Genomic DNA, 26,486 nt, shown 5'->3' with positions numbered 1-26,486 from the left:
CACATAAGTGGACATGCAGTGTGCTAAATGTAAGATTAGCTCTATTTGGAATACTCAGGAGCACAGAGGAGGGCCACCTACTCTAGAGTAAGGTGTAGGATGTGTTAAAAAACACTCTAAAAGAGATCATGCCTTAGCTGGGTCTGAAAGGATGACTTAGCCAGGGGCAAGGGAGGGAATATGAGCAGTGGCAGAGATGCATGGTAAATGTAGAAAAATTCAGGCTCTCAGAGTTGTTGGAGGGTAAAGCATGAAGCAGGGAATGGCCAGGAATCAGGCTAGAATATTTAGTAGCTACCAGGTGATACCATATCCTACAGGCAGAACTCTTACCAGGTCCCCTCTTTTAGGGACTGTTAGGTCAGGTATCCATCCTTGGTCCAATAAGCTATAGTCAGGGCAGAAGAATTACTTGGTGCAAAGGATAGTGATCTGTTCATAAGGAATTGCTCAGAAGGGGCAGTGGGCAAGTGGGCATGCCTTAAACTCTGAGGTTTCCTAGTGGGGGTAATGTCACTGGAAGGCTGGCTCGCTGCATAGTTGGTCCAGGACAGAGGCATAGTAGAAGCTAAGGCTAGCTTGGAGATAGTTTTCAGTGGCATCATCTGTTCAGTTATGTGGTCTTCCTGAACACGTGGGAGACCACATGGCCGAATAGACTGATGCCAGATCAGCCTTTATAGCCTAAGCTAAACAATATTCTCAGGTGAAAACCATGTTTCAGTTTTATCAAGGAGATAAAAACAGAATTTTTTTGTAGATTCTACTACCTCTGTGAAATATTACTGACCACTCTGGGCTATCTTAAACTTTCCCTTATCTATATTCCCAGAACAACTGTAATTTTACATATATATTGAGTGCTTACTAAAGTTTAGACACTATGGTAGATGTTAAGATAGATATAGCATTACACCTTCCCTCAAAAGTTTAAGGGCCCATGGGAGCAATAAGTATGCATTAGTAGGTGGACAAACCACTTTCCCAACCTTATTTTTCGCTACTTCTAATCATATACGAGCCAGACTAAGTCTGCTTAATGGATACCTATTGTGTTCTTATCTCTATGACATTTCTCAAGCTTTGGTCCATATAGTACCCTGGCTCCCTAGCAGCTCCAAATCCAAATCCTGTCTACCCACTGGGACCTACCATATTCCATTTCTTCCATATAACTTCCCCTTATTTCTCCAGATGATGTAACCTTGTCTTTTTCTGAAATCCTGAAATTAGTTCCTATATACCTCTCTAAAATAATACTGTATTATCAGTCCTAAGATGCACATTTTTTTTCACATTTTAACATCCCTGTAAGTTACTCTTTTAAGATACTCTGTCATCAACATTCTTGAAAGGATTTCAGAATGATATTCTGTGGAAAAACATGAACAACTCCAAGTCAAAAAGTAGTTCAGAAGAAAGAAGCATTAGGAATACCTTAAGCAATTTATTTTGCATATATCCTTTTTTATGTGTACACTATGCTATATATGACAAAACCTGCCCAAGTAAGTCTTTTAAAAACTTCTTTAGTACAAAATAAAAATTTTAAGCGATAAAGCATTGTGTTATAGTTTAATTCGCAGCTTTTTTCTTAGTGTACATAAAATAATAGCATGACTTACCATCAGTGTTGTCCTAGATTCAAAGAAATATATTTTGTGATTAAATATGCCAGACATTAAGAACACTTATGTCCCTAATTGTGTCATATATAATTATATTTAGTTTCCAAATCCCATATTAAACTGTAAGCTCCTTGGGGGCAGAGTTTGTGTTTGCTTTATCTTTGATTCCCTTACAATACCTGGTATAGTGCTTTACAACAAATAGACATAAAACAAATATTTATTAAATAAATGGATTAGAACAAGAAAGTATTATATAGTAAGTTCTGCAAAAAGTCAAGTACTGCATGAGTGAACATCTACTAGTACATTCTCTGTTAACTGCTTAACTGTATTTTTGCTAGAAATATATTTATATATGATATTTGGGCAGGTCCTTGAGTGAAATCTCAACTTAGGTGAGTGGTTTTGGAACCAACTATAAACAGTCCAAGTAGCATTCCATAAACTTGGGTCTGGTTTGCTGACTACATTTATGAGCAAATGGTGACTCATTCTGATTGAATCATAGTAAGTAGTAAATAAAACCTTTGCCTTGGAGAACAGATGACAGTGACTTTCCCTAGCATGCTCAGATTGGACGGGAGACCAGATAAATGCCTGTCTCTAAGAAATACAGTACTTTAGGGGAGCCCAGTTGACTCAGCCGGTAAAGCATGCAACTCTTGATCTCGGAGTTGTAGGTTCAAGCCCCACGTTGGGTATAGAGATTACTTAAAAATAAAATCTTAACAAAAAGAGAGAGAAGAAAAGAAATGTACTACGACATGGATGGAACTAGAGGGTATTCTGCTGAGCGCAATAAGTCAGAGAAAGGCAAATACCGTATGATTTCACTCATATGTATAATTTAAGAAACAAAACAGCTGAACACAGGGGAAGGGAAGCAAAAATAAAATAAGATAAAAGCAGAGAGGGAGGCAAACCACAAGAGACTCTTAACTATAGGAAACAAACTGAGGGTTGCTGGAGTGGGGGTGGGGGGATGCGGTAACTGGGTGATGGACATTAAGGAGGGCACATGATGTAATGAGCACTGGGTGTTGTATGCAACCAATGAATCACTAAATTCTACCCCTGAAACTAATAATACACTATATGTTAACTAAGTTGAACTTAAATAAAAAAATTCTAAAAACAAAACCAAAAAGAAATGTAGTACTTCAAAAAACAGTTTTTGTTTTCTTGTTTTCTTCCCTCCAGTCGCTCTCTATGCACCTATAATAAAAAACAGCCTAGGGAATTATGTCTATGTGGTACTTTCTAGGAGTCTTTACACTTATTCTTGAGCTACAGGAATAACAAGAAATAACATAAGCATTTTTTTTCCAGTCAGCTAAATAGTTTTACTTCTGATTCAAGTAAGTTTGTTTCCGTTTTTCTCAAATGAAAGGAGCAGTGCATTCTGTGTGTTTGCAAAATACTTGGCATGGGGCTGTGGTAGTCCACATTACTGTTCACCAGATATTCCCAGTTTTCTTTCTGGATATACAATTGTATATCCTTTTCCTGGGGAAATCCCATGTGGTCATGTGACTTTTTGTCCAATGAAATGAGACCAGAAGTGACATAAAGGTTTAAGAACTAGTACATAACTTGCCACATTTCCTTTCTCTTCTGAAGCAACTTTAGATGCGCAGAGGAGGAGCCTCATTTAGCCTAAGTCCCTAAGTGAGAGTAGCACAGAGCCAAGCCCCCATCTCCCTTAGTTGATCGGCTCATAGATAAATGTGGAACATGTTTTGTGCTACTAAGATACTGAGATGATTAGATAAACATAACCCAGTGTATCTTGATTAGTCTTCACCCAAAACAGTGGGCTTTGGTGATAACTAAAAGAATATAGAAGATTTGACGTGCTGATCTTGACCCAGTATTTCTTTTTCTTCCTTATGGAAATGTTTATTGAATATAGCTTTTATAAGATAATATTCATCTCAAGGTGATTAGAAAGAGTAATTTTCCCAGCATCAAAATACTTTTCTTTGAATTAGAGTTTTTTCTCAAGACATTTTGATATGCTTCCATAAGATGTCCTTTCATCTGCCAACAATAGAATTGTTACTTGAAAGCAGTGACTGTCATCATTCATGCGCACATTTATTCCATTATTCAACACACTTTTATTGGATGCTCATTGTTTACCAGGTGCTAAGACTAGGAAATGTTTAAGGAGCTCTAGATAGTTTAATGGAAGTGGTAGGAGGCAAGCAAGGGCCAAAAACTATAAACTACTTTGTTCTTCTGAAGTCTAGATGTTTCAATAGTTTTCATAAATGATACCTATTTCAAGATAGTTTAGCTACATTAAAACTTAAGTTTACAAATAACATATCCAAAGTGATATAGACCAAATTTTAATGCTTTTGAGACTACCAACACATTACCTTATACTAATTACATAATTCTTTTTTGTTCGAGGAATTTTTATAGGGGTGTTGTAGGGTTTTTTCTGTTTTTATTTTTGAGTTTTGGTGGTTTTTTGTGGGGGGGAGCTCTTATAATAAAGCTTCTCTTCTCACAGTATAGTCTTTAAAATTCCTCTAATGCACTAAGTACCTTTTCACCTCAGGACCCTTGCACATGCTATTCTCATTTCCTTTTCTCCCTTAATTTAGTTCAGGAAACTACCTACTGGATGCCCTTTTCTATCGAAACTTCTTCATAGAAAGGAATATGTTTTTCTGTTACATTGTTGTGTTTTTAAAACTCTATTATCAGAGTTAGAAGTTTCTCTACCATAGCTGGTATAGAAAATGTTTAAGAAATAAGTGTTATCAAAAAGTTGAATTATCCCAGTTATCCTAGAAGAAAAAAAATTTTTCATCACATTACCAGGTGGCTTCAAGCAACTATTATTTATAAATTAAAAAATTAAAAGCTGGATTCTTGTTTTGGTCTTCATTATCAAAATCTTAATATCTTTTCCAGAGGTGGTGCAGAGGAGTAAGGAGACAGCAAAGTGCTCTTTTGGTTTTCTCTTCCATCACCTTCTGCCTTTTCATTCTAGGGGTTCTTCAGCAAGCGCCTGAAAGGCTCCATCAAGAGGACCAAAAGCCAATCAAAACTTGACAGAAACACTAGTTTTCGGCTTCCATCCCTTCGTAACACAGATGACAGGTAGGAGTAAACTTGCTTAAAACAGGGAAAGCAGTTTTGTTGTTTGTTTTTGTTTTTGCTTTTGTTTTAAACAGGGAAAGCAGTTCTACAGTGGGTTTTGATAAGGCATTTTTGGTCATCTCTGACTTCGCATCAATGACAATGGAAAGATCCAATACTAAATTCACTTTTTTTTTTTTTTTGTCTTGTTCATATTGAGGCAAGGTACAAAGTGTTGGCTCAAATGCCCAGGCAGTTTAAGAATCTTACAATATTGGTAGGTAAGAACTAATTTAAGTGCTGTTTCTATAGAATCAAATCCTAGTGGTCAGAGATGTCTTTCTTTTGTAGAATGACTGTAGGATGATGATGACAATAGCAAACATGTCTTGAGCACTGCACTAGATGCTTTATATACATTATCTTGTTTAATCTTCATAGTAACCCTATAAGATAAATATTATTATCGCCATTTGTAAATGAAGAATCCGAGGCACAGAGAGATTAAATAATCTTGCCCAAGGTCATACAGCTTAGTAAATAGCAAAAATGGTATTTGAACTTGAGCAATTTTAAGTCCATGCTGTTCACTGCTCCATTGTTCTTTGTGTACAGCATATGGAATCAGTTGTATTGGTTTGCAGTCACATCTAGAAAACATGTATGAAAGGAAGATTTTGATTATTAGGACTATCAGCTTGAGTAACCCTCAAATGTGTAGCTCATTAAGGATAACAACCTTGTAAAATCATTGAATGTTTTTAGAACACATTTTTAATACTTCGTATCTCCATATTGTTCAAAATTTAGGAAATGGTACTTGCTGTATTATGACACATTACTAACATTTACTGAGTGCTTACTGTTTGCCAAGCATTTTTAATGTAGTCTCTCATGTGCTGCAACCCTAGATATGGTTATTACTCTCATTTTACAGATGAGGAACTAAGACAAAAGAAATTGAAAAACTTGCCCAAGGTCACACAGCTAGTGGGTGGTAGACCTTGGATTTGAAGTTCTGTCTGCCCTTCATATTTGATACTCTTATTTATACTGGATTTTTTTTTCTTTTAGTAAGTCCATTATTTTCAGCTATCTACATAACAAGCAAATATAGATTACAGCCTCTGTAATGGCACATTATAGATTTGCCAGGCAGAGAATTCCTCTCCTTTTTTAATGGATGAAATAACTTGTCCTCCATACTTAGTTGATGAGACAGTATACTGCTTTATCAGCGATTCTTATCCCTGAACCACTTTAGAGGTGCTCTGTGAAATTTGCAAGTCTGTCCAATTTGCCATGTAGTTGTGTTGTTAATTATCTCTTTTATACCTCTTTGTTTTAAAGTAATCATTAAAAAGCTGATTGTTTTTCTAAGAATTAAAAACATTTTAAAGTCTCGATAAAATGCAATGACAAATTTTTTCAAAATACTGGTTTTTAAGAACAAGAACATTGCACAATCTCTGAAACACTCCCAGTTCAGTAGCCACTTTCTTAAACTCTGCAGCATCGTTGTGTATGTTTGGGTGACAAGGAAATAGTTTTTATAGGAGTACTTTATTTTTTAAACTTGTACTAAATATCACTTTCATAATTTCAGATTACTCCCTCCTCTTCCATTTTGCTTTAGGTAGCCTAAAGGAATGCTTAGATTGAATTACCACTAGATCGTATTCTCCTAGAGTCTCCTATATTGCTATTATATAGCTAGTGCACTTTTATTTAGCTTTTCCAATGACCTAAATTCATTATGTGTGCTTTCCATGCAGTTCTGCTTCAATCAATAGTATCTTTGTATCTCAAATACAGCATAATAAGAAGGTGCCAGTAAATCTCAAATATTTATATTTTTCAAATCCATTTGAATTATAGAAGTTTCTTATATAGAAAGTTTTCAAAAGCTTTATTCTTCCCATAAAGGGATATACTCACTAGAGTTTGAATATATAATGTTTTTTTTTAAATAGGCTCTCTTGCCTTCAGATCATCTGAAGATGCATATAAATAGAACTAAGGTACAAGATATTAGTCAACTGAGTTCTTTGAATCAGTATCCTTATAGGTGAGACCAAAGATTTTTTTCAAAGACTGTGGTTTTCTTGGGTTATATGCATTGATTGCCCAAGTCAGGCCATTTCTTCCAAAATGGTATATAGTGTCTAAATCTCAGTAGCAAAACATTTCTGTTCTTATATCAAATCCGTAGAAACTCTAGGCAGACCTAGTAAGCAACCCTTTTTTTCGGTTTTTAAATTATACAGTAAAATACATATGTCTTTGTTTTAAAAAGTTTCAGTACAAGGGCACCTGGGTGGCTCAGATGGAGCCCAGCGCTGGACTCAGCACTCAGCAGGGAGTCTGCTTGAAATTCTCTCTCTCTCTCTCTCTTCTGTCCCTCTGCCACTCCCCTGCTTGTGTGTGTGCACAGGCTTGTGTGCACTATCACTGTCTCTCAAAAACAAATAAAATCTTTAAAAAAAATAAGTTTCAGTACATAAGTACAGATCAAAAAGCTGAAGTCCCCGTTCACCGTGCCCATCTTTCCATATACATAACCTCATTAGCAGTTTGTATATTTTCACACCTCTTTAAAAATCCATACATAAATGCACACATATATATGTTTTGCTTATTTTCATATAAGTAAAATCATATTACACATATTACTGTGTGATTTACTTTTTAATACAAATATTTTGGACAACTTTTATGTCAGTATATGTAAATCTCCATTGTTTTAACAGCTGCCTTCTTGGTATGCTACAGTTTTTTGTAACATATTCCATTTCTGTGATGGATATTTTAATTGTTTGCCCCTTTGGGGTACAAACTAGAGATGTAGTGGACATTTCTGAACATATACCTTTTTTGTCCTTATGTGATTAAGTCAGATTTGTGAAGTAAAACTATGCGCATTATCAAATTATCCTTCAAAAAAGCTGTAGTAATTACCATTTCCACCAACAGAGTAGGATTATTTTTATCTTCTGGAGCCAGACAAGAGGCTTGAACTCACAACCCTGAAATCAAGACCTGAGCTAAGATCAAGAGTAGGAGGCTTAACCAACTGAGCCACCCAGGCACCCCATGGATTACTTTTATCTTTTAAATAACATTTTACATTGTATCAATATGATGGAATAAATACTAATAATAAACATCTATATAGTATTTACTATGTGCCAGACACTGTTCTAAACATTTTATATAAACTAATTCTAATCATTACAACAAATCCTATGGGGTAGTTACTGTATTGACCTCATTTTGAGGATGAGGAAACGGAGACACAGAGAAATAAATAAATTGTACAAGGTTAGAAAATGGCAGACCTGTGGTTCAAATCCAAGAAGTCTGGCTCTAGAATCTACATTCTTAAACTTTATGCTATATTGCCTCTCAAAAAAAGATGCAGGGAGATGCATTTTTTTGTTTTGTGGTTCCCTAATGTCTAATAAGTTGAACATCTTTTCACTTCTTCTATGACTTATTTATTGCTTTGCCCATTTTTCTATTGAGCTGTTTTGTCCTTTTTTTCCTGATTTGGAGTAGTGCTTTATTATTACTAGGGATTGTAAGCCACTATTATGCATGTTGCTAAAATTTTCTCCCAATCTGTTTCTTGTCTTTTAAAAATCATGTCTCTAGGGGCGCCTGGGTGGCTCAGTCACTTAAGCATCCAACTCTTGATTTAGGCTCAGGTCATAATCTCTGGGTCATGAGATCAAGCCCCATGTCGGGCTACACGCGCAGTGGGGAGTCTCCTTGTCCCTCTCCCTCTGCTCCTTCCACCTGCACGTGCGTGCACACGCACACGCACACACGCACACACACACTCTCTATCTTTCTCTCATAAATAAATAATAAAAAATTAAAATCGTGTCAGTAAATTATATAGAAGTGTTAGATTTTCATTTGGTCTAATATGCCAATCTTTTTCTTTGTGACCTACCTCAACAAATTTGACCAGAACACAAAAGAGTTCAGAGATCTGTTTCTCATTACAGTTCTCATTATGATCCTGTGCAAATCACTTCATCTCTCCCCACTTCAAGACGAAGAGAGATTCTATCTTGAAGTATCAGAGAATAATGCAGTAGTGATCATGATAGGAATTCTTAAAGGTTTTCAATAACCACAAAACTTATCTGTACTCATAGCATTTTAAAAAGGTAAAATTTTCTTATGAGGTCTGAGTTACTACTTTAAGATGACTGAGACACAGTTTTAAATGAGTTTTACTAAATATGATCAGTAAGCTTTTCTGTGCAAAATACAGTAGGGTATTTTAACATGCAGACTTGACTGATCAGAAAGACCCTCGCAGCTCCAGGTTTGTCTAGCCAGTGATCTACTGGTCATAAACTCTGCTATAAGACTGTGGTAGAATTTGGATACCCGTGTTGCTTTTTGGGTCCATTTATAGTAATCCTTAAACTCAGAATTCCCTTTATGAAATTGTGGGGCACAGGCATAAGAAGTAAAGCTTTTGCCAATTAATATTTCTAGAAACCAAATTTCTTGATATACAGTAACATATGTGTGATGGTTAGGTACACTCCAGAAACCTATGTGCTACAAAGGAATGTAGAGAACTAAAGACATGGCCCCCGACCTCAGGAGAGTCCAGTAAAAGAAGTCAGTGTCCAGGAGAAGATGGCACAGGTGGGCCGAGATGACTTCCTGCTGGATAGTCAGGAAACAGCCTTACAGGGCAGTGGCCCATGAGTAGAACAGGTGTCATTTGAACTTAGAAACAGATACAGGGAGAGAGCTTTTCTCAGAATACAAATAATGAGCAAAAACAGATTATAGGAAATGATGGAGCTTAAAGAGAAATTCTGAATAGTTCATGGTATATAAAGCAGAAAGATAGGAAATAAGATTTGAAAGGTAAAATTCAGTTTTGAAGTTGGTAGGTAAAAAGCTTCTGCTTTTTTTGTCTTAAAAGTTACTCAGTATAAGAAACAGAAATATGAACTCCATCTTTGATGAAACGAGGAGAAAGCTGAATGATAGATTACTTAAAATTAGGGGACAATCAGACTAGTTGCCTACAGAATGAAATTCTGAGAAGTATATCACTTAGATTTCACATTGGCTGGTAGTTAACAGATAACTCCAAATAGTAATGGCTTAAACAAGTAAAATTATTTCTTCCTCACCTAAAAGAAATCTGAAGTGGGTAGTCCAGGGCTAAGGAACCAAGGCTCTTTGTGAGCTTTTTCCTCTCCCATCCTTAGGGTCTTAAGGATCTCTTTATGGATACAGTGTAGCTACTAAAGCTTCAGCCATAGCACCCATGTTTCAGGTATCATAAAAGGGCACCTGTCTTCCAGCTAAGTGTTTTCCCTTTAAAGCCATTTCCCTGAAACCCCATCCAGTGACTTCTGTTGTGTCTCATTACCATCTCTTTCTGCAAGAGAGGCTGGAAAATGTTATACCTGGGTACATCATTTCCCCCCAGTAATGCCAGAGTCTGTTATTAAGGAAGGAGGGAGGGATGGACATTTGAAAGAAAACTAACAGTCTGTAACAAAAGAATGAGGTTGATTTACCCAGCCATCTCCAGAATTCTGCAATGATTCAGCTCCCACCCAGCTCTAGAAGGCCAGCAATCAGGCTTACATTTATCACATAGCAAATTTGAGAAACTGAACCAACCCAGATAAAAAGACCTACAGACAGCAACATTTGTGTTTGCCTCTTACAATCCTCTATGGTAATCCCACTCCTAAGTATATCCAAGAGAAATGAAAACATATGTCACCGCAAAAACTTGTACATGAGTATTCATAGCAACATTATTCCTAATAGCCAAAAAGTGGTTGTGATCCAAATGTCCATCAGCTGATCAGTGGATATACAAAACATGATATATCTGGGCCCCTGGGTGGCTCAGTTGGTTAGGCGACTGCCTTCGGCTCAGGTCATGATCCTGGATTCCCGGGATCAAGTCCCGCGTCGGGCTCCCTGCTCAGCAGGGGGTCTGGTTCTCCCTCTGACCCTCTTCCCTCTCGTGCTCTCTGTCTCTCATTCTCTCTCTCTCAAATAAATAAATAAAATAAAATAAAACATGATATAGCCATACAACGCATTACAGTTGACCCTTGAACTCAACACAGGGGTTAAGTGTGCTGACCATCCCCTCCCATCCCTGAAACAGTCGAAAATCCATATATAATTTTTGACTCCCCAAAAACCTAACTGCTAATAGCCCACTGTTGACCAGAATCCTTACGGGTAACATAAACAGTCAATTAACACATATTTTGTATGTTATATATTATATCCTGTATTCTTATAATACAGTTAGCTAGAGAAAAGAAAATGTTATTAAGAAGATCCTAAAGAGGCGCCTGGGTAGCTCAGTCATTAGGTGTCTGCCTCCAGCTCAGGTCATGATCCCAGGGTCCTGGGATCGAGCCCCACATCGGGCTCCCTGCTCCGTGGGAAGCCTGCTTCTCCCTCTCCCACTCCCCCTGCTTGTGTTCCCTCTCTAGCTGTGTCTCTCTCTGTCAAATAAATAAAATCCTTAAAAAAAGAAAATCCCAAGGAAGAGAAAATATATTTACAGTACTGTATTGTATTTACTGAAAAAGAATCCACTTTAAGTGGACCTGCACAGTTCAGACCTGCATTGTTCAAGGCCAAATGTATTATTCAGCCATAAAAAGGAATGAAGTACTAAAACATGCTACAACATGGATAAATCTTGAAAACTTTATGCTGAGTGAAAAAGACCATCACAAAAGACCATATTTTGTATGATTCCATTTATATGAAATGTCCAGAATAAGCAAATCTATAGAGACAGTAGATTAAATGGTTGCCAGAGGCTGGGGATATAAGGTAGGGGGAGTCACGAATGAGGAATGACTGTTAATGGGCATGAGACTTCTTTTTGGAGCAATGAAAATATTTTAAGCTTAGATTGTGACAATTGCACAAATTTGAATATACTGAAAACTGTATACTTTAAATGGATAGATTTTATGGTGTGTGAATCATATCTCAACCTCAATAAAAATGTTAAATTAAAAAAAAAAACAGCTGGCCAGGAAATACTCTACAATGAAGCTCATTAGTCTATAAGCTCTGTTCCAGTGCACAAAAATCCCATCGTGTTTTTTAAGTGCTTTTTTTTTTATTTTTAAAATATAAACAGATAACCAAGAATCTCCAGATATTGGAGGAAAGTCTCCAACATAAAAGAGAGCAAAACAAATAAATAGAAGGGAGAAAAAAACAACCCAGGAGAAACAGAAACACTGCACAGAGCCAAAAACAACTTTAAAGTATAATATTTTCTCTTTTCTTTTTTTTTTTTAAAGATTTTATTTATTTATTTGACAGAGAGAGACACAGCGAGAGAGGGAACACAAGTGAGGGAGTGGGAGAGGGAGAAGCAGGCTTCCCGCTGAGCAGGGAGCCTGATGCGGGGCTCGATCCCAGAACCCCGGGATCATGACCTGAGCTGAAGTCAGACGCTTAACGACTGAGCCACCCAGGCACCCCTAAAGCATAATATTTTCAAAAGATAAGATTGTACATCTATGAAACAGTAACAAGATGATACAAGAAAAGGAACATCAAACAAGAAAGAGAGCTTAGGAATTAAAAAGATAAACGCTCAAGTCAAGTCACTGTCCCAGAAAGTAGAACAGAAATTGAGAAAAGCAACCCAGAAGATTCTAGGAAAAGAGAACATAGAAAAACTTCGGAGAGGAAATTGTCAAAGAAACAATACAAGAAAATGTCTCAAAAAAAAAGAAAACATAAATGTCCAGGTTAGAAAGGCTATCAAATTCCCAGCACAGTGAATGAAAAAAGACAAAAGACCCCCCCCACCCCAACACAAACACACACACATCAATTCACATCATCAAGAAATATCAGATCACCAAGACAAAAAAAAATCTTAAAAGCTTCTGGAAAGAAAAAGATAGGTTACATACAGAGGAAGAGTGGGAGGATCACATTGTGATTCTCGTAGAAATATTGAAAACTGGAAGTTGATGGAGAAATGTCTTTAAAATTCTGAGTGAAAATTATTTTCAACCTAATATTCCTTATACAGGGAAGTCCTTAAATGTCAGTCACACTGAGGAGTTTGGATTTTATCATATAAGCAGTGGAGAGCCTTTAAACACTTTTGAGCAAGGAAATGACCTAATCAGATTGTGCCATGTATAGATTAATCCAGGAATGGAATTTCAAATGACTTGGTGTGCAGATACTAAGTTTGGGAAACCAGTTAGCAAAGAGCTATTGTAGGAAATAATGAAGGCTGTAAGGAGGATAGTGACACTGGGAATGAAGAGGCAGAGTCAAGATAGGAGGAACATTTTAGAGGTGAAATCAATAGGATGTCACAAAGTCATCATAGTTCCAAAGCCATCTAATCAGATAAAAGCCAGTAAAGTGATTTCCTAGAATCAATATTGGCAACATTTTCAAATTAAAGCCATGTCATGTGGAAGGGTGTGGGACAGGAGAAGACTGATATTTATACCTTTCATTCAAATGCATTTTTAACAGGTTTAAAAAATGAGGAAATGCTGAAGAACAGTGGTCATACTACATGACCAGACATTCCAAGGTTCCACCTGTCTAGGGGTTGACCAACCTTGCTCTGGAAACGCCACTTAAATTGTCTTGAAGTAAAGATAAACACATGGAGTAAATTTTCTTAACCCCTTCACACATCCCTCAAAAACCTTCACGGTGATGTCCTCAATTCTGAGGCCCACTGACAAAGCATGGTTTTAAAGCAGTTGGTTTGTTCATTGTCAGGAGATACCTTAAAGTTAAGTGTGGTGTTCATTTGTAGGGAAAATTTGGGGACAATATACTGAGCTTCTTGAGTTTCTCCTAATTAGAACTAATTTTTTAACTTTGAATTTATATGTTCACAAGAAATTGTAAAAATAGTATGTAGAGTCTTGTAAACCCCTCCCCCAACTCCCCCCCAGTAGCTGTATCTTACAACTGTACTATAATATCAAAGCCAGATAATTGATCTGGGTACAGTACTATTAATTGGACTACAGACTTTACTCAGTTTTCACCAATTTTCATATGCTCTGAATAGTTCTATGCAATTTCATCCTATGTATAGATTTGTGTAATCACCACCACAATCAAGATATAGAATTGTTCCATTACCAGAAAAGAACTCCTTCTGCCCCTTCACAGTCATACCCGCCTCCCCACAACCATCCCTGTCCTCTAGCAACCACTAATTTGTTTTCCATCTCTATAGTTTTGCTATTTCAAGAATGTTATATAAATGGAATCATATAGCATATAACCAATTAAGATTGCTCTTTTTTCAGTGCATAGGATGCCGTTGAAATCCACCCAAGTTGTTGCCTCTATCAATAGTTTGCTCCTTGTTATTGCTGAGTAGTATTCCACTGTATGGATGTACCAGAGTTTGTGATATCATTCACCCACTGAAGAACATTTGGGTACACATGAAGAAAAGTTGCATATGCATAAGTTTTCACTTCTCTGGTGTAAATGCATGTTTGTGTAGTTGCTGGGTAGGATGGTATGCACATGTTTAGGTATACAAGAAACTGCCAAATTCTTTTCCAGAGTATCTGTAACCATTTTACATTCCCACCAGCTATGTTTACAATGTTTTTTTATGTCCCAAGAGATAGTCACCTGTGCTGTCTTCTAGAAGTTTTATGATTTTTAGCTTTTGTGTTTAGTTTGCCAATCCATTTATTTAATCTTTTGTTGGCTTTATTTTTTTTTTAAAGATTTTATTTATTTATTTCAGAGAAAGAATGAGAGAGAGAGAGAGAGCACATGAGAGGGGGAGGGTCAGAGGGAGAAGCAGACTCCCTGCCAAGCAGGGAGCCCAATGTGGGACTCGATCCCGGGACTCCAGGATCATGACCTGAGCTGAAGGCAGTCGCTTAACCAACTGAGCCACCCAGGAGCCCTTTTGTTGGCTTTAAATAAAAGGTCTTGACTCAGAACTTATTGGTGTTCAGTCCAAGATATCAAAACTAAAAACTTGCCCCAGCCAAACCAGTTACAGGGAATCTGCCTTCCTTTGGAGAGGGAAATATTGTAAATTACTTACTTCTCTCCTGATCTGCTCTTCCCTTCCAGTTTACTAACCTTGGTTTTAGAAGTTGCCAGAAGGTTCTGGGCAAGAGAAGACAGGAGGAAAAAGGGGATAAGAAAGTTCTAGTACTATCTTAGCCTTCCATAATGCTGTCTGAGCCTGGCCGATGTTTAAAGCTTACTGTTCCCTCATGGGGTACTTTGGGGAATTCTTCACAAATGTCTCATCTCTGAGGAGCTCGCATCTATGGTTTCATTGAGGTTAGTGGGTATATGTCTATCTCAGGTGTTCACTAGCAACTCCTCTCAGTTTCTAGGAAGGCATTCTTGTTCTTCTGGTCTCTTTACCCTTCTAGTCCTTTGGTCCCCAGGAAATATCCACAATTCCTCTGCCCTGACAAACCTCTAGGAGTGCAGGCTAATCTAAAAGCATCCACCCTCTTAGATTCTGCCATTTATCATCTAGATTTTCCAGACAGAATCAAACTTCACCCTATATGCATCATGTAGCCATTTCCCTCGTGGGAGGCAGGGAGATGAGCCTCACAGCTTTCTCCTAAAATTGTCTCTCACAAAAATCCTTTCCATTCTCTATACTCTGACCACTTTTTTTTAAGATTTTATTTATTTATTTGAGAGAGAGAGAGCACACAAACTAGGGGAGGGGCAGAGTGAGAGGGAAACCAGACTCCCCTTTGAGCTGGGAGCCCAACGAGGGGTTCTATCATGACCTGAGCTGAAGGCAGATGCTTACCTGACTAAGCCACCCAGGCGCCCCCCTGACCACTTTTTATAGTCTTGTTCTGAGAGGTTCAAGGGAATAGAACTGGCTCCAGAACATTTCCTTTGTAAATTCTACAGTTTGTTTAGTCCTTGACTTAAGTATACAAATCTGTTGTCTCTTAATGTCTCAACTGAAACTTCAATTTTAATATCTCATCAAATATGCATATAATACTTTTATTAATCTGTGGTCTTTAGCAAAACATACAAAGCGCAACATGGCCCTATCCGTACCTAACTCTCAACATTGTCTCCTACCACTCGATGACAAGTCTTTTACTTACCACACTGTTTTGTATTTCTTTGCTTTTGATCTTGCTGCCCCCTCTATCCCAAATACCACTTCCTATTCTTACCCCTTGACCTTTGTCATAATTTATAACATTCTAACTCATACTCATGCCACCCAAATCAGGAGTCCAATGCCTTTGGACTTCTTTGCCTTGTTCTTCCCATCCATCATCCTAAACTGAGCACCTACCCCATGTACCCACTAATGGCCAAACTTACGGGACTTTTATAGGGCTACTTTCTACTGAATTTGTCTTTTCACGCTTCTGCTTACTGCAGCAGATTGGAAGCTCCTCAAGAGTACAGACAGACAGCCTTTGTGTCCTCATCTCCTCGTACAATGCCTGTCCTATTAAGGAACTTAATGTTTGTTAGCCTGACACAGAAGACTGCAAATGAATTCTAGATAATAAAGAAGAATAATCTTTTTTAATATGGTATACTTGGATAGAAGGACAGTTTCTCAGAAATTATTGAATTTCAGGTTATTAATTAATCAATACAGTGTGGCTGTAGATTATAGTTTCTCTTACCAGTGTTTACTGCTGTAGGTCAAGTAAGGATCCCATAGTTTTATGAACTAAAATCCAATCCAATTGTATCATGATAGCATTTTATAATTCATTAGAATGCTTTATCTTAATAGAAAAAGTTGCTTACGTACATTTATTCCTTCTGTCTTCATATTCTTCCAACAAAGAATATTTTGAAGGATAACTATCTTGATCTCAACCAAATGAATACTTCACATAAAATAAACTCATACATGTCATACCACTGTGAAAAAGCCCCATGTTTGCAATGGTAGCCCCATTTTTATGGTGCTGTAGTTTATGAGATGTTTGTGAAATCATACATTATAACATTTGGTTCTCACAAACCTGTATGAAGTATAGGAAGAGAAATCATTATCCACATTTTACAAATGAGGTAACTATGGTTCAGAAAGAATAAATTATTTGTTCCACATCACATATAGCTAGCGAGTGGTTTGAGGTGACATAAATATATACTTTTGGCTCCGAGTTGAGTGCCTTTTCCATTATACTCTCTGTTGCATGTGTTGATAGGAATCCTGACTTGCTGAGGAAATGATTGAGAAGGAAAAATGAAAGGTAAAAATCACACATATAGACATACACACAAACATACTCAAAACAACAGCTCTTAATAAGAGTAGACTAGAATGCAGTGATAATGAATGTGTCAATTTGTGCTCATGATATTTCCACAGTTTGTTGAAATAAAAAGCTAACTTCCTTTTGTACTCCTTTCATCTCTCCTCCCCCTAAATCCAAATGTATTGGGTGAAAAAATAAAAACAACTAAAAGAAAATATAGTAGCTGGATTTCTTATGATCTTGGAATGGAAGAATCCTTTCTAAGCATAAAATGGGGGAAGTAACTATGCATATGACGGGAAAAGTACTAACTTATTTAACATACAAAGAACATTTACATATCAGTTAAGTTCAACAATTAGAAAAAGATTTAAGAACATGAAATAGCAGCTTGTAACTCACAGAAAAGGTAACTGAGATTGCCAATAAACATATTAAAATGTCTCAACCTCATAAAGAAATGCATAAGAAAGCAATAATGAAATAACATTTTTCACCAATTATCCTGGCAAAAGTTTTTCAAGTTCAGCCATATCCAGTTTTGGTGATAGCATATAGAAACATGCTCCATTGGTAGGAGTTTAAATTGAACCCATGTTTTGTGTAGGATAATTTAGCAGTATCAAAATTTTAGATGTATGTACTCTTTGATCCAGCAGTTTCACATCTAGAAATTTAACCCATAAATCATGCAGATATGTATACTAAGATATGTATACTAAGATACTTTTTGAAACTGGGTGGTGATCAAAGAAGAACAAAAGAAAGAAAAGAGGAAAAAACTGAGATGGTCCTCAGGGACTGGTTGAACCACTATAGGTCCACACAAGGGAATACTATATGGTTATTAAAAAGAGGCGAATCAGGCCTCTCGGCGGACAGGCCGCTCAGCAAGGGAAGGAGCGAGAGCGCTTTAAAGATGCGCTGCCTGACTGCCCCAACACTGCTTCGGGCCCTGGCCCAGGCTGCACGTGCAGGGCATCCCACTGGCCTGAGCCTCCACAGCAGCACAGTGGCAGCGACCTACAAGTTCGTGAACATGCAGGAACCCTCGATGGACATGAAGGCGATGACCGAGAAGGCGGCTCAGACCCTGCTATGGAATGAGCTCATCCGAGGCCTAGGCATGACCCTGAGCTACCTGTTCCGGGAGCCTGCCACCATCAAATACCCATTCGAGAAGGGCCCACTGAGCCCTCGCTTTCGGGGAGAGCATGTGCTGCGTCGGTATCCATCGGGAGAGGAGCGCTGCATTGCCTGTAAGCTTTGTGAGGCTGTCTGCCCCACCCAGGCCATCACCATTGAGGCCGAGCCGCGGGCCGATGGCAGCGCCGGACCACCCGCTACGACATCGACTTGACCAAGTGCATCTACTGTGGCTTCTGCCAGGAGGCCTGCCCCGTGGACGCCATCGTCGAGGGCCCCAATTTCGAGTTCTCTACTGAGACACGCGAGGAACTCCTGTACAACAAGGAGAAGGTGCTCAGCAACGGGGACAAGTGGGAGGCCGAGATCGCCGCCAACATCCAGGCCAACTGCCAATACCCCTGACGCCCCCTGCATGGCTGGCCCGCAGCCCCTGCCGCCCAATAAAAAAGCTCTGCCCTCCCCCCCCACAAAAAAGGAGGCGAATCATATCTGTATGTTCCAATATGGACAGAAGTCCAAAATACACTCTTAAGGAAAAAAAGTATGGCAGAATTCCATTTGTGTGTGAAATGTATGTGTATATATTTGGTTGTCTGTGTGTAAAAGGAGGGGTCACAAACATTGTTAATAGTATTTTCTCCAGGAGATTGAGGAAAGTACCTATATCTACTTATATTCTTCACCTTCTATCCTTCTGGGCTCTTGGAATTTATTACCCATGAGTGTTTATTTCTTCATTGTTTAAGGGGAAGAAAGTGATTAATTAGGGGAAAAAAAAAAGCTCTTCAAGCCCATTTCCACCTCATGTCTCCCTTAGCTATTTCCCAGTTACCACCTCTTCACTGTCAGACTCCATGAGTTAGTCTCCACTTTTTCACATCCGGTTCATTATCTCTGCCCACTGCAATCTCATCTTTGTCCTTATTGCTTCACTAAAATTACTCTTACCGAAGTCTCAATTATCTCTCAGTCTGTATATCCAGTAGCTACTATTAATATTTTAACACAGTGATCTGCAGTAATGGACAGTCCACTCTTCTTGAGAGCTCTCTTCCCTGGGCTTTTATGACACTCCAGTCTTCTAATTTTCCTTCAGTCTTTTAAATTCTTTAGTTTCTTTTGTCAGTTTTACAGATTTAGATGTTAGCATTCCTTGGGTTATTTTCTTAGGACCTTTTCTTGATCTGCATGTTGTCTTGCAGTAGTCATAGTGTCAGTCTAGTCAGGCTGCTATAACAGAATACCATAGACTAAGTAGCTTATAATAAACAGAAATTTATTTCTCACAGTTCCAGAGGCTGAGAAGTTCAAGATCAAGCCTTGGGCAGATTTGGGGTCTGGTCCGGACCTGCTTTCTGATTCAAAAGTCCCACCTTTTCACTGTGTCCTCACATGGGGAAATGAGCAGTGGATCTCTCCTGGTTCTATTTTATAAGGGTACAAATCTCATTCATGAGGGCTCCACCCTCATTATGTAATCACCTCCCATAGGTCACCCCTCCAAATACTATCACCTTAAAGTTTAGCATTTCAACGTAAATGGGGGGAGGGGACACAAACATTCAGTCTACAGCAAACATCTACCCAGAGAAACCTCGAACTTACCTTGTATATAACTTGATTTCATTTCCACCCTCACCTCAACAAGTGTTGCCTTTCATTCCCCATCTCTGTAAAGGACATCACCATCTTTCTGCCCAGGGGCTCATCCTTGGCTCTACCCTCTCCCTGATGGCTCCCACATTCCATCATTAAGACCTATTGACCTTCTAATTATCTCTCAAATCCATGCACTTCTTTCCACTTCTGCTAATCTATAGTCCATGATCTTGACTCAGGTTACTGCCATAATCTGTGAACTTAGTCTCTAAGTGTTCCATTTCTTCTCTCCCTCTCCATGTGCCCCTCTTTTTCCACCCCTTACCCAAAGTACTCCTACTGAGGCACATCTGATCATGTTGCTCCCTCTCCACCACCCAAAACCTTTCAATGTCCATCCACTGGCCTTTGATCAAATTGAAGCACCCACATTACTACAAGTCCCATCATGGTAGCTCTTAAGCCTCAGTATTCCCCACCCCTCTTCTCTCTGCCCCTGTACTCACCCACACTGCACCAGAGCCACAGTGCTGAATTCTCTTCCGTTCCTTAAACATCCCAGACTTGTATACTTTCATCACAGGCCTTCTCCCAGGCTAGCCATTCCCTCCAGAACTGCCCCTCCATGTCTGCATGGAGCTAAGTTGAGGTCATAGGTTCACATTACTTTTTCCTCCAAGAAAGTTTCTCTGAATCCCAGTTAAGATCCAGCGACCCTGCTAAATGCTCACAGAGCCTCTTTCACATCCTTTTTCACAGGTCTTATCACATTGTATTGTAATGGATAACTAGATTGTAAACTGTGTGTGCGTACAAGGACCATGCCCTTCTTCTTTACCATTGTATTCCTTGCATCTACCTCTAGTATAGTGCCTGACATATAATGTGCACCAAGTAATTGTTGGATGGATAAGGGGGTTCATACATACATATTCAACCAAAGGAGAAAGTAATGGGAAAGCAAGTAGTCATGAGCTTAAGAATGAGTAAGAAGTAAATGTCATTGAATTCCACCAGTTTTTCCTCATTTATATTCCTTTCACCCATACTTAATTTATGGCAATAATGAGACTAAAATCTAACCTAATTTGGAGAAAGAGAAAAGTTATTAGTCTTTCCAATCACTGTTTAACTAATAAGTATGTTTGTTGAGTTGTTTGTGAGTATGGTTTGGTTTAGTTGGTTTTGTTTGTTTCAAATTTTATTTAAATTCCAGTTAATATACAGTGTAATATTAGTTTCAGGTGTAGAATTGAGTAAACCATCACTTATATACAACACCCAGTGCTCATACCAACAAGTGCCCTCCTTAACGCCGATCACCCGTTTAGACCATCCCCGCCCACCTCCCCTCCAGCAACCCTCGGTTTGTTCTCTGTAGTTAAGAGTCTGTTTTATGGTTTGTCTTTCTCTCTCCCCCCCATATACTCATCTTTCATTTCTTAAGTTCCATATATGAGTAAAATCATATGGTATTTGTCTTTCTCTGACTTGTTTCACTTAGCATAATACTCCCTAGCTCTGTCCACATTGTTGCAAGTGGCAAGATTTTTTTTTTTTTTTTTACAGCTGAGTGTTTTCCATTGTGTATATATACCACAACTTCTTTATCCATTTATCAGTCGATGGACATTTGGGCTCTTTCCATAATTTGGCTATTGTTGATAATGCTGCTATAAATGGGGGTGCATGTATCCCTTCAAATCAGTATTTTTGTATCCTTTGGGCAAATACCTAATAGTGCTATTGCTGGATCATAGGCTAGTTCTATTTTTAACTTTTTGAGGCACCTCCATACTGTTTTCCAGAGTGGCTGCACCAGCTTGCATTCCCACCAACAGTGTAAGAAGGTTCCCTTTTGTCCACATCGTTTCATGGGGTTTTAAAAATTCAATATAGTTGTGTTTAATTTAAAAGGCACTAGTAGATCTTATTCCATTTGCAATTTAAGGACAAAAAAAGTAATAGGTATATTACAGTATGGTACAGTTTCTGTAAAGGGATTGTTCCTAATATCTGTCATATTGGAGGTTAGATGAGTTTTCTGCCCTCCTAAACATGGTTTAATATTTATAATCTTGTCTTTCTTTGGTGTCTTCTTTCATTGCATGTATACCTGTATATGTACCAAAATAGATTGAATGTCATTTTTGTCTATGATGATGAATTTCCTTACCATGAGTTTGTTCGTTTTAAGTGACAACTCAGGCTGACAAATATCCTTTTTTGCCATTAGCAATTGGGCTCATTAGACCATCCTGTCTAGAGGCTGAGAGTAGGGGAAGGGAAGATCAGCAATATATGTCATGTTTCCATAAATAGCTTTCTGTGTGAGTGGTTGTGTGGTATATTTTTTAAAGCTAACATAAAAATCAGTGAGTAATTTAAGCAGGAGGGACTGGCTTTAACTGCAGCAGATAAACCACTACAGCTAGGATCCTCGGGGAGGACATTCTTCTGAGTCCACAGAATTCTGGTGAATGAGTTCTAATTTCTTTTTTGTTGTTGTTTTTTACTCCAAGGGAGGAAACATTTAAAATTATAGTACAGGGAAAGATCTGCTTTTTCAAAAGATCTACCAGGTCGAAAAACAATAAAATGTAGGGTGCAAGTAAAGCCACATTTTTCCCAAAGTGAGATCTCAGATACAATTTTTAAAAACTTATTGGACACTATGCATATTTATTGGTAGAGTATTAGGATACTGAATCTCATTAGTTACTCCCTGGGAAATTCTCAAACAAGGTAAAGTGCCTTGGGAATACATACTGGTGAATATAAGCATAGATTGCTACACCCACCTTATGGCTGAGCTGTTTCTTCAAGAATTCAGTGAAGCAATCTGGAATCATAACTGCCAAGCCCAGCAGAAATTCACCTGCACTGGCATGCAGGATTTTGTGTGGCAATAAGCATTTTTAATTAAAAGTTTCCCGGATGATTTGGAACTGAATCTGTAAACACGTGGCAGATTGAGCTAACACATCCAAGCACCATTGGCACTTTGGGGGAAATATGGCTTTTAAAAAAATTGAATGGTTATGCTGAGAAAAATCCAGCTGTGTTTTACTTAACATCACACTAATCAGAGTTCTTTGACTCCTTTTTTTTTTTTTCTATCAGTCTATCCAGTGGTGTGTGTATTGGCTCCTCATCCCCCAACCCTTCACTTTTGTCTTTTAAGACTGATTTTAAGATAGGGATGTGGGTTAAAGCAAGGAATACTTACTCACTGTAGTAATTGAAGGCTTCTCTTGTCTTATAGTTTATCTCTTAAATAGGTCAGAAGCAGCAGGTAATCTTCATCAGCAAAGCAATTAGATTGTTAACCCTTACCTATCATGTTGCTAGAGGCCTTGGAGTTTACATAGCAATCAAGGTTGTTTGCTCACCTTAAAACAAAAATGTAAAGAATATGGTGTTCCTTAATTGAAAGTAAAATTGCTTCTGGAAAGCAGTTTCCCAATTAAACCAAGAAATAATTATATTGGAGCCCTGAATTATTCTTACATAGTGTTTGGGATGATGGGGGTTGGGGGTAGAAGTGCAGGTGTTGGGAAAAGAACCCTGGCTAGTAGTCAGGGGACTCACAAGGTTCACTTTTCAAGGCTGGGTTCCTTGATGAAGGCCATTGTCAGCCTGGACTGGGAAGAATGGCTTTAAACTCAAATTATTCTCTGAATAAATCCACATTCTGCTTTACATTAGAGAAGTACCTGTAGTGGCATACAGGGCTGTTAAAACTCTCTAGTTAGAAGATCTAAGAAAAATCAATTCACATGAAGGTACAGGAGGAGGTAAACATGATTTAGAGGGGACTTGAGTTACTAATGCTATTACATAGAAACATTTACCCAGATAATACCTTTCCCCAACCTCAAGCCATTCCCAGGCTGCTTGATCTTCCTGTTTACTGTAATCCTGCCTCTCTGGGAATTACTTCTGTCTTCCCAGAGACTTTCTTCCCAATACAGGAAGGGCTTGTTTATTTATTCAGTAGTAATGTTGAACTTCCCAGTGACTTTGGTGTTCAATTCATGGGTGTGAGGGTGTACGTGTGTATACACACGTACATATGTGCTGAACAATAGGAGATTCTGAACTCTATGTATTAATAATTGCAATTTCAATACCGAGGAGAAGTTTTGAATTCTAATTCCAGATGTCTTAGTTGTAATATCTGTTGATGGCTGCATTTGGAAGTTAGACGTGAGTATCAAATTGAAATGAAATTTGTTCAGCATTGGAAATACAGTGAATAAGAATTTTATCCAATTTTCTCTTTTAAAAAAATTGTGTAATCCAGATAAGTTAATATAAAATAATATCTAGGGACATTAAACTAGGGTAAACACTGCAAAAGAAATAGAACAGATGTGAGAGAAAGATTGTTCTTGCAAGTGGGATGTAGCAAATACCTTCTAGTGGAGGGCAGGGAATCACGGAGGAGGCAAGCCAAAGGTCAGATTTGTCCCTGAGTTAAGAGATTCTCCTCCACCTGCAGAGTTGCCTCTGGTTTTTTCCTACAGCCTTTGACTTTGAGAAGCTCTGAGTGGAAATGAGTAGGGACATTGCCATTCCTTCTTTCCTGTCTTAAAATGGTCACATTCGCAGAGCTCCCAAGTCCTTCAAACCACAGCTTCTCCCTGCTGCCTCCCAGCCCTGCTCTCCTTCTATGTGGAGCACCATGGCAACAGGCCCAGCCTAGAGCCCAGAACCTTGTTTGTGTTACCTGAGGGGCTGGCTGGATGCAGCCTGAGGAAGAGAAGAAGGAATATTACCTATCTTGCAGCCTCTTTGGAAGATGACTTCATGTTGCCTTGTTTGGGTTTCTGTTCGACTTCTATTGGAGACTTGAAATTACACCTGGAAAATGTTTATCCAAAGATGTTATCAGTCACCGGAGGCAGCAGGGAAAGTCTGTTCTGTTGGTTCTTGTCTCCTAAGCCAAGAGTTGTTTTCTGAGGTAGTGCAGAAAGTGCCTCACGACGCCGGGACACGCGGCTCCGCCATGATTTGGGGTTGCGCTGCTGGGTGGTTGTACAGTTGCTTCATGTAGGTAGGCATTTATTCTGGTGAAAATAAAATTAATTTCTGTTTTGAGAATATTTTCTCTGAGAATTTTCAAAATACAAGTAAGCCCTTTGTCAGACCTGCTTCGATTTCAAATATGCCTTCATCTTTCCTATCGGGAGGCTCATTCCCAGAGCACAAGCAGCTTTTCCTTTCCAAACAGCTCTTGCTCGGAAAAAGGGGCTGGAATGATTGTTTTATATGTGTTTTAAAAACGTTACAGTACCCTGTTCACTCCACTGGCTCCCTATGAAACATACTGAGAAAGGTTACATGGTAATTATATGAAAGTAAAATTTGTTGTAGCCTTTAGTTAGAGTTGCGGTGCTGTGTTTGCGGTATATAACATGTCATTGTCTTGTCCAAGAGAACAAAGGGAAAGAAATGTCACCTTGTTATATTTTCCTGTACAAAACATTCGGTGGCATTTGTCCCTTTCATACATGCTTTGTATTATCCATGGGAAATACACATACTGGCTTTTTGACCTTAGAAAGGCTGCTGAGTATCAGAACACATGTTTTTCAGTGTAAACATTAAATAGTAGTTGTTTTTCGTGTGTGTGGAAAGAAGAATGGATGCGAAGTCTTACTGCTTGAGGTGTTTCTTACTGTATGGAGCTTGATGAAGCAGTGTGAGAATGGAAGCAAAAGGCAAAGAGCCGCCTTTAGTGCTCGCTTCCTGTATCTCATTGCTTTATAATTTAACCGAAAGCCACTCTGATATTGATGTTAACGTAGTCGTTTCAAGGAAATAAGTGAAGCTCCTTATTTAGTGTGTTTTCCAAAAACAAATGTCTTTACACGAGGCATTTCTTTTTATCCCTATTCCTGGGTACTTCTACTCGAAACATATATCTATTTAACTCTGGGTATTTTAGTCAATAAATTCTGTAATTACTGAGTAAAACTGCTTGGCTATCCAGTTCTGGATCCAAGAATATTTTACTTGATATCATTTGACTTCATTAATTCTTCCCAAGCTGGAAGGCAGCGAGGGGCCAGCTCCCGTCATGACAGGAGTCATTCCCAACATTCTTTTTTAAACAAACCATAAGAGACTCTTAATCTCAGGAAACAAACTGAGAGTTGCTGGGGGGGAGGGGTGTGGGAAGGAGGGGGTGGCTGGGAGGGAGGGGGTGGCTGGGTGATGGACATTGGGGAGGGTATGTGCTACGGTGAGTGCTGTGAATTGTGTAAGACTGATGAATCACAGACCTGTACCTCTGAAACAAATAATACAGTATATGTTAATAAAAAAATTTTAAAAAAACCTAACAACAACAACAACAAAATAAAAATAAACAACTGAGAAACAGAATCAGTCAGGATGCCTGAATGCTGTTGACAAAGATTTGTTCTTCTAGATGAGAGTTTGAACATTTCTTTTGAGGGTGGGAGGTTTCTTCAGGCATTTTATTCTTTATTCATGTTTGTACAGTAAAGCATGGATATGACCAAATGCTTGCCAGAAAAGAATTCCACATTGAGATGGAAATTAGATCTTTTGAAAGGCAGGGTCTTGTGCTAAAAAGTTTGGCTTTGACTCTGTGTGTGAGTGTGTTTATTCTGCCAAAGCAGAAAGAAACAGAAGGAGGGTTCAGCGACTACTATTTTGTGAAGGAGAGAAGAGGTTCAAGCTATAACGTGAA

General features: G+C 38.4%; 1 protein-coding gene and 1 pseudogene across 7 annotated transcripts in view; both read left to right on the top strand.

Annotated features, from left to right (window-relative positions):
- RASAL2 (RAS protein activator like 2) overlaps positions 1-26,486 on the top strand; it is a 349,893-nt gene that overhangs the window by 287,116 nt on the left and 36,291 nt on the right. For all 7 annotated transcript variants that reach the window (XM_088016941.1, XM_088016940.1, XM_028092076.2 and 4 more), the window contains exon 5: positions 4,639-4,748. In XM_088016941.1, coding sequence (XP_087873067.1) covers positions 4,639-4,748 — 110 coding nt within the window. The remainder of the gene's footprint in view (positions 1-4,638; positions 4,749-26,486) is intronic.
- On the top strand, positions 17,797-18,565 carry LOC114200086 (NADH dehydrogenase [ubiquinone] iron-sulfur protein 8, mitochondrial pseudogene; annotated as a pseudogene).

The sequence above is a fragment of the Eumetopias jubatus genome, unplaced genomic scaffold (assembly GCF_037043125.1).
Source record: "Eumetopias jubatus isolate StellerSeaLion01/CBP00866 unplaced genomic scaffold, mEumJub1_p1.0 scaffold_12, whole genome shotgun sequence".
In the NCBI taxonomy this organism is placed as follows: domain Eukaryota; kingdom Metazoa; phylum Chordata; class Mammalia; order Carnivora; family Otariidae; genus Eumetopias; species Eumetopias jubatus.
This window is presented reverse-complemented; position numbering and strand designations above follow the sequence as displayed.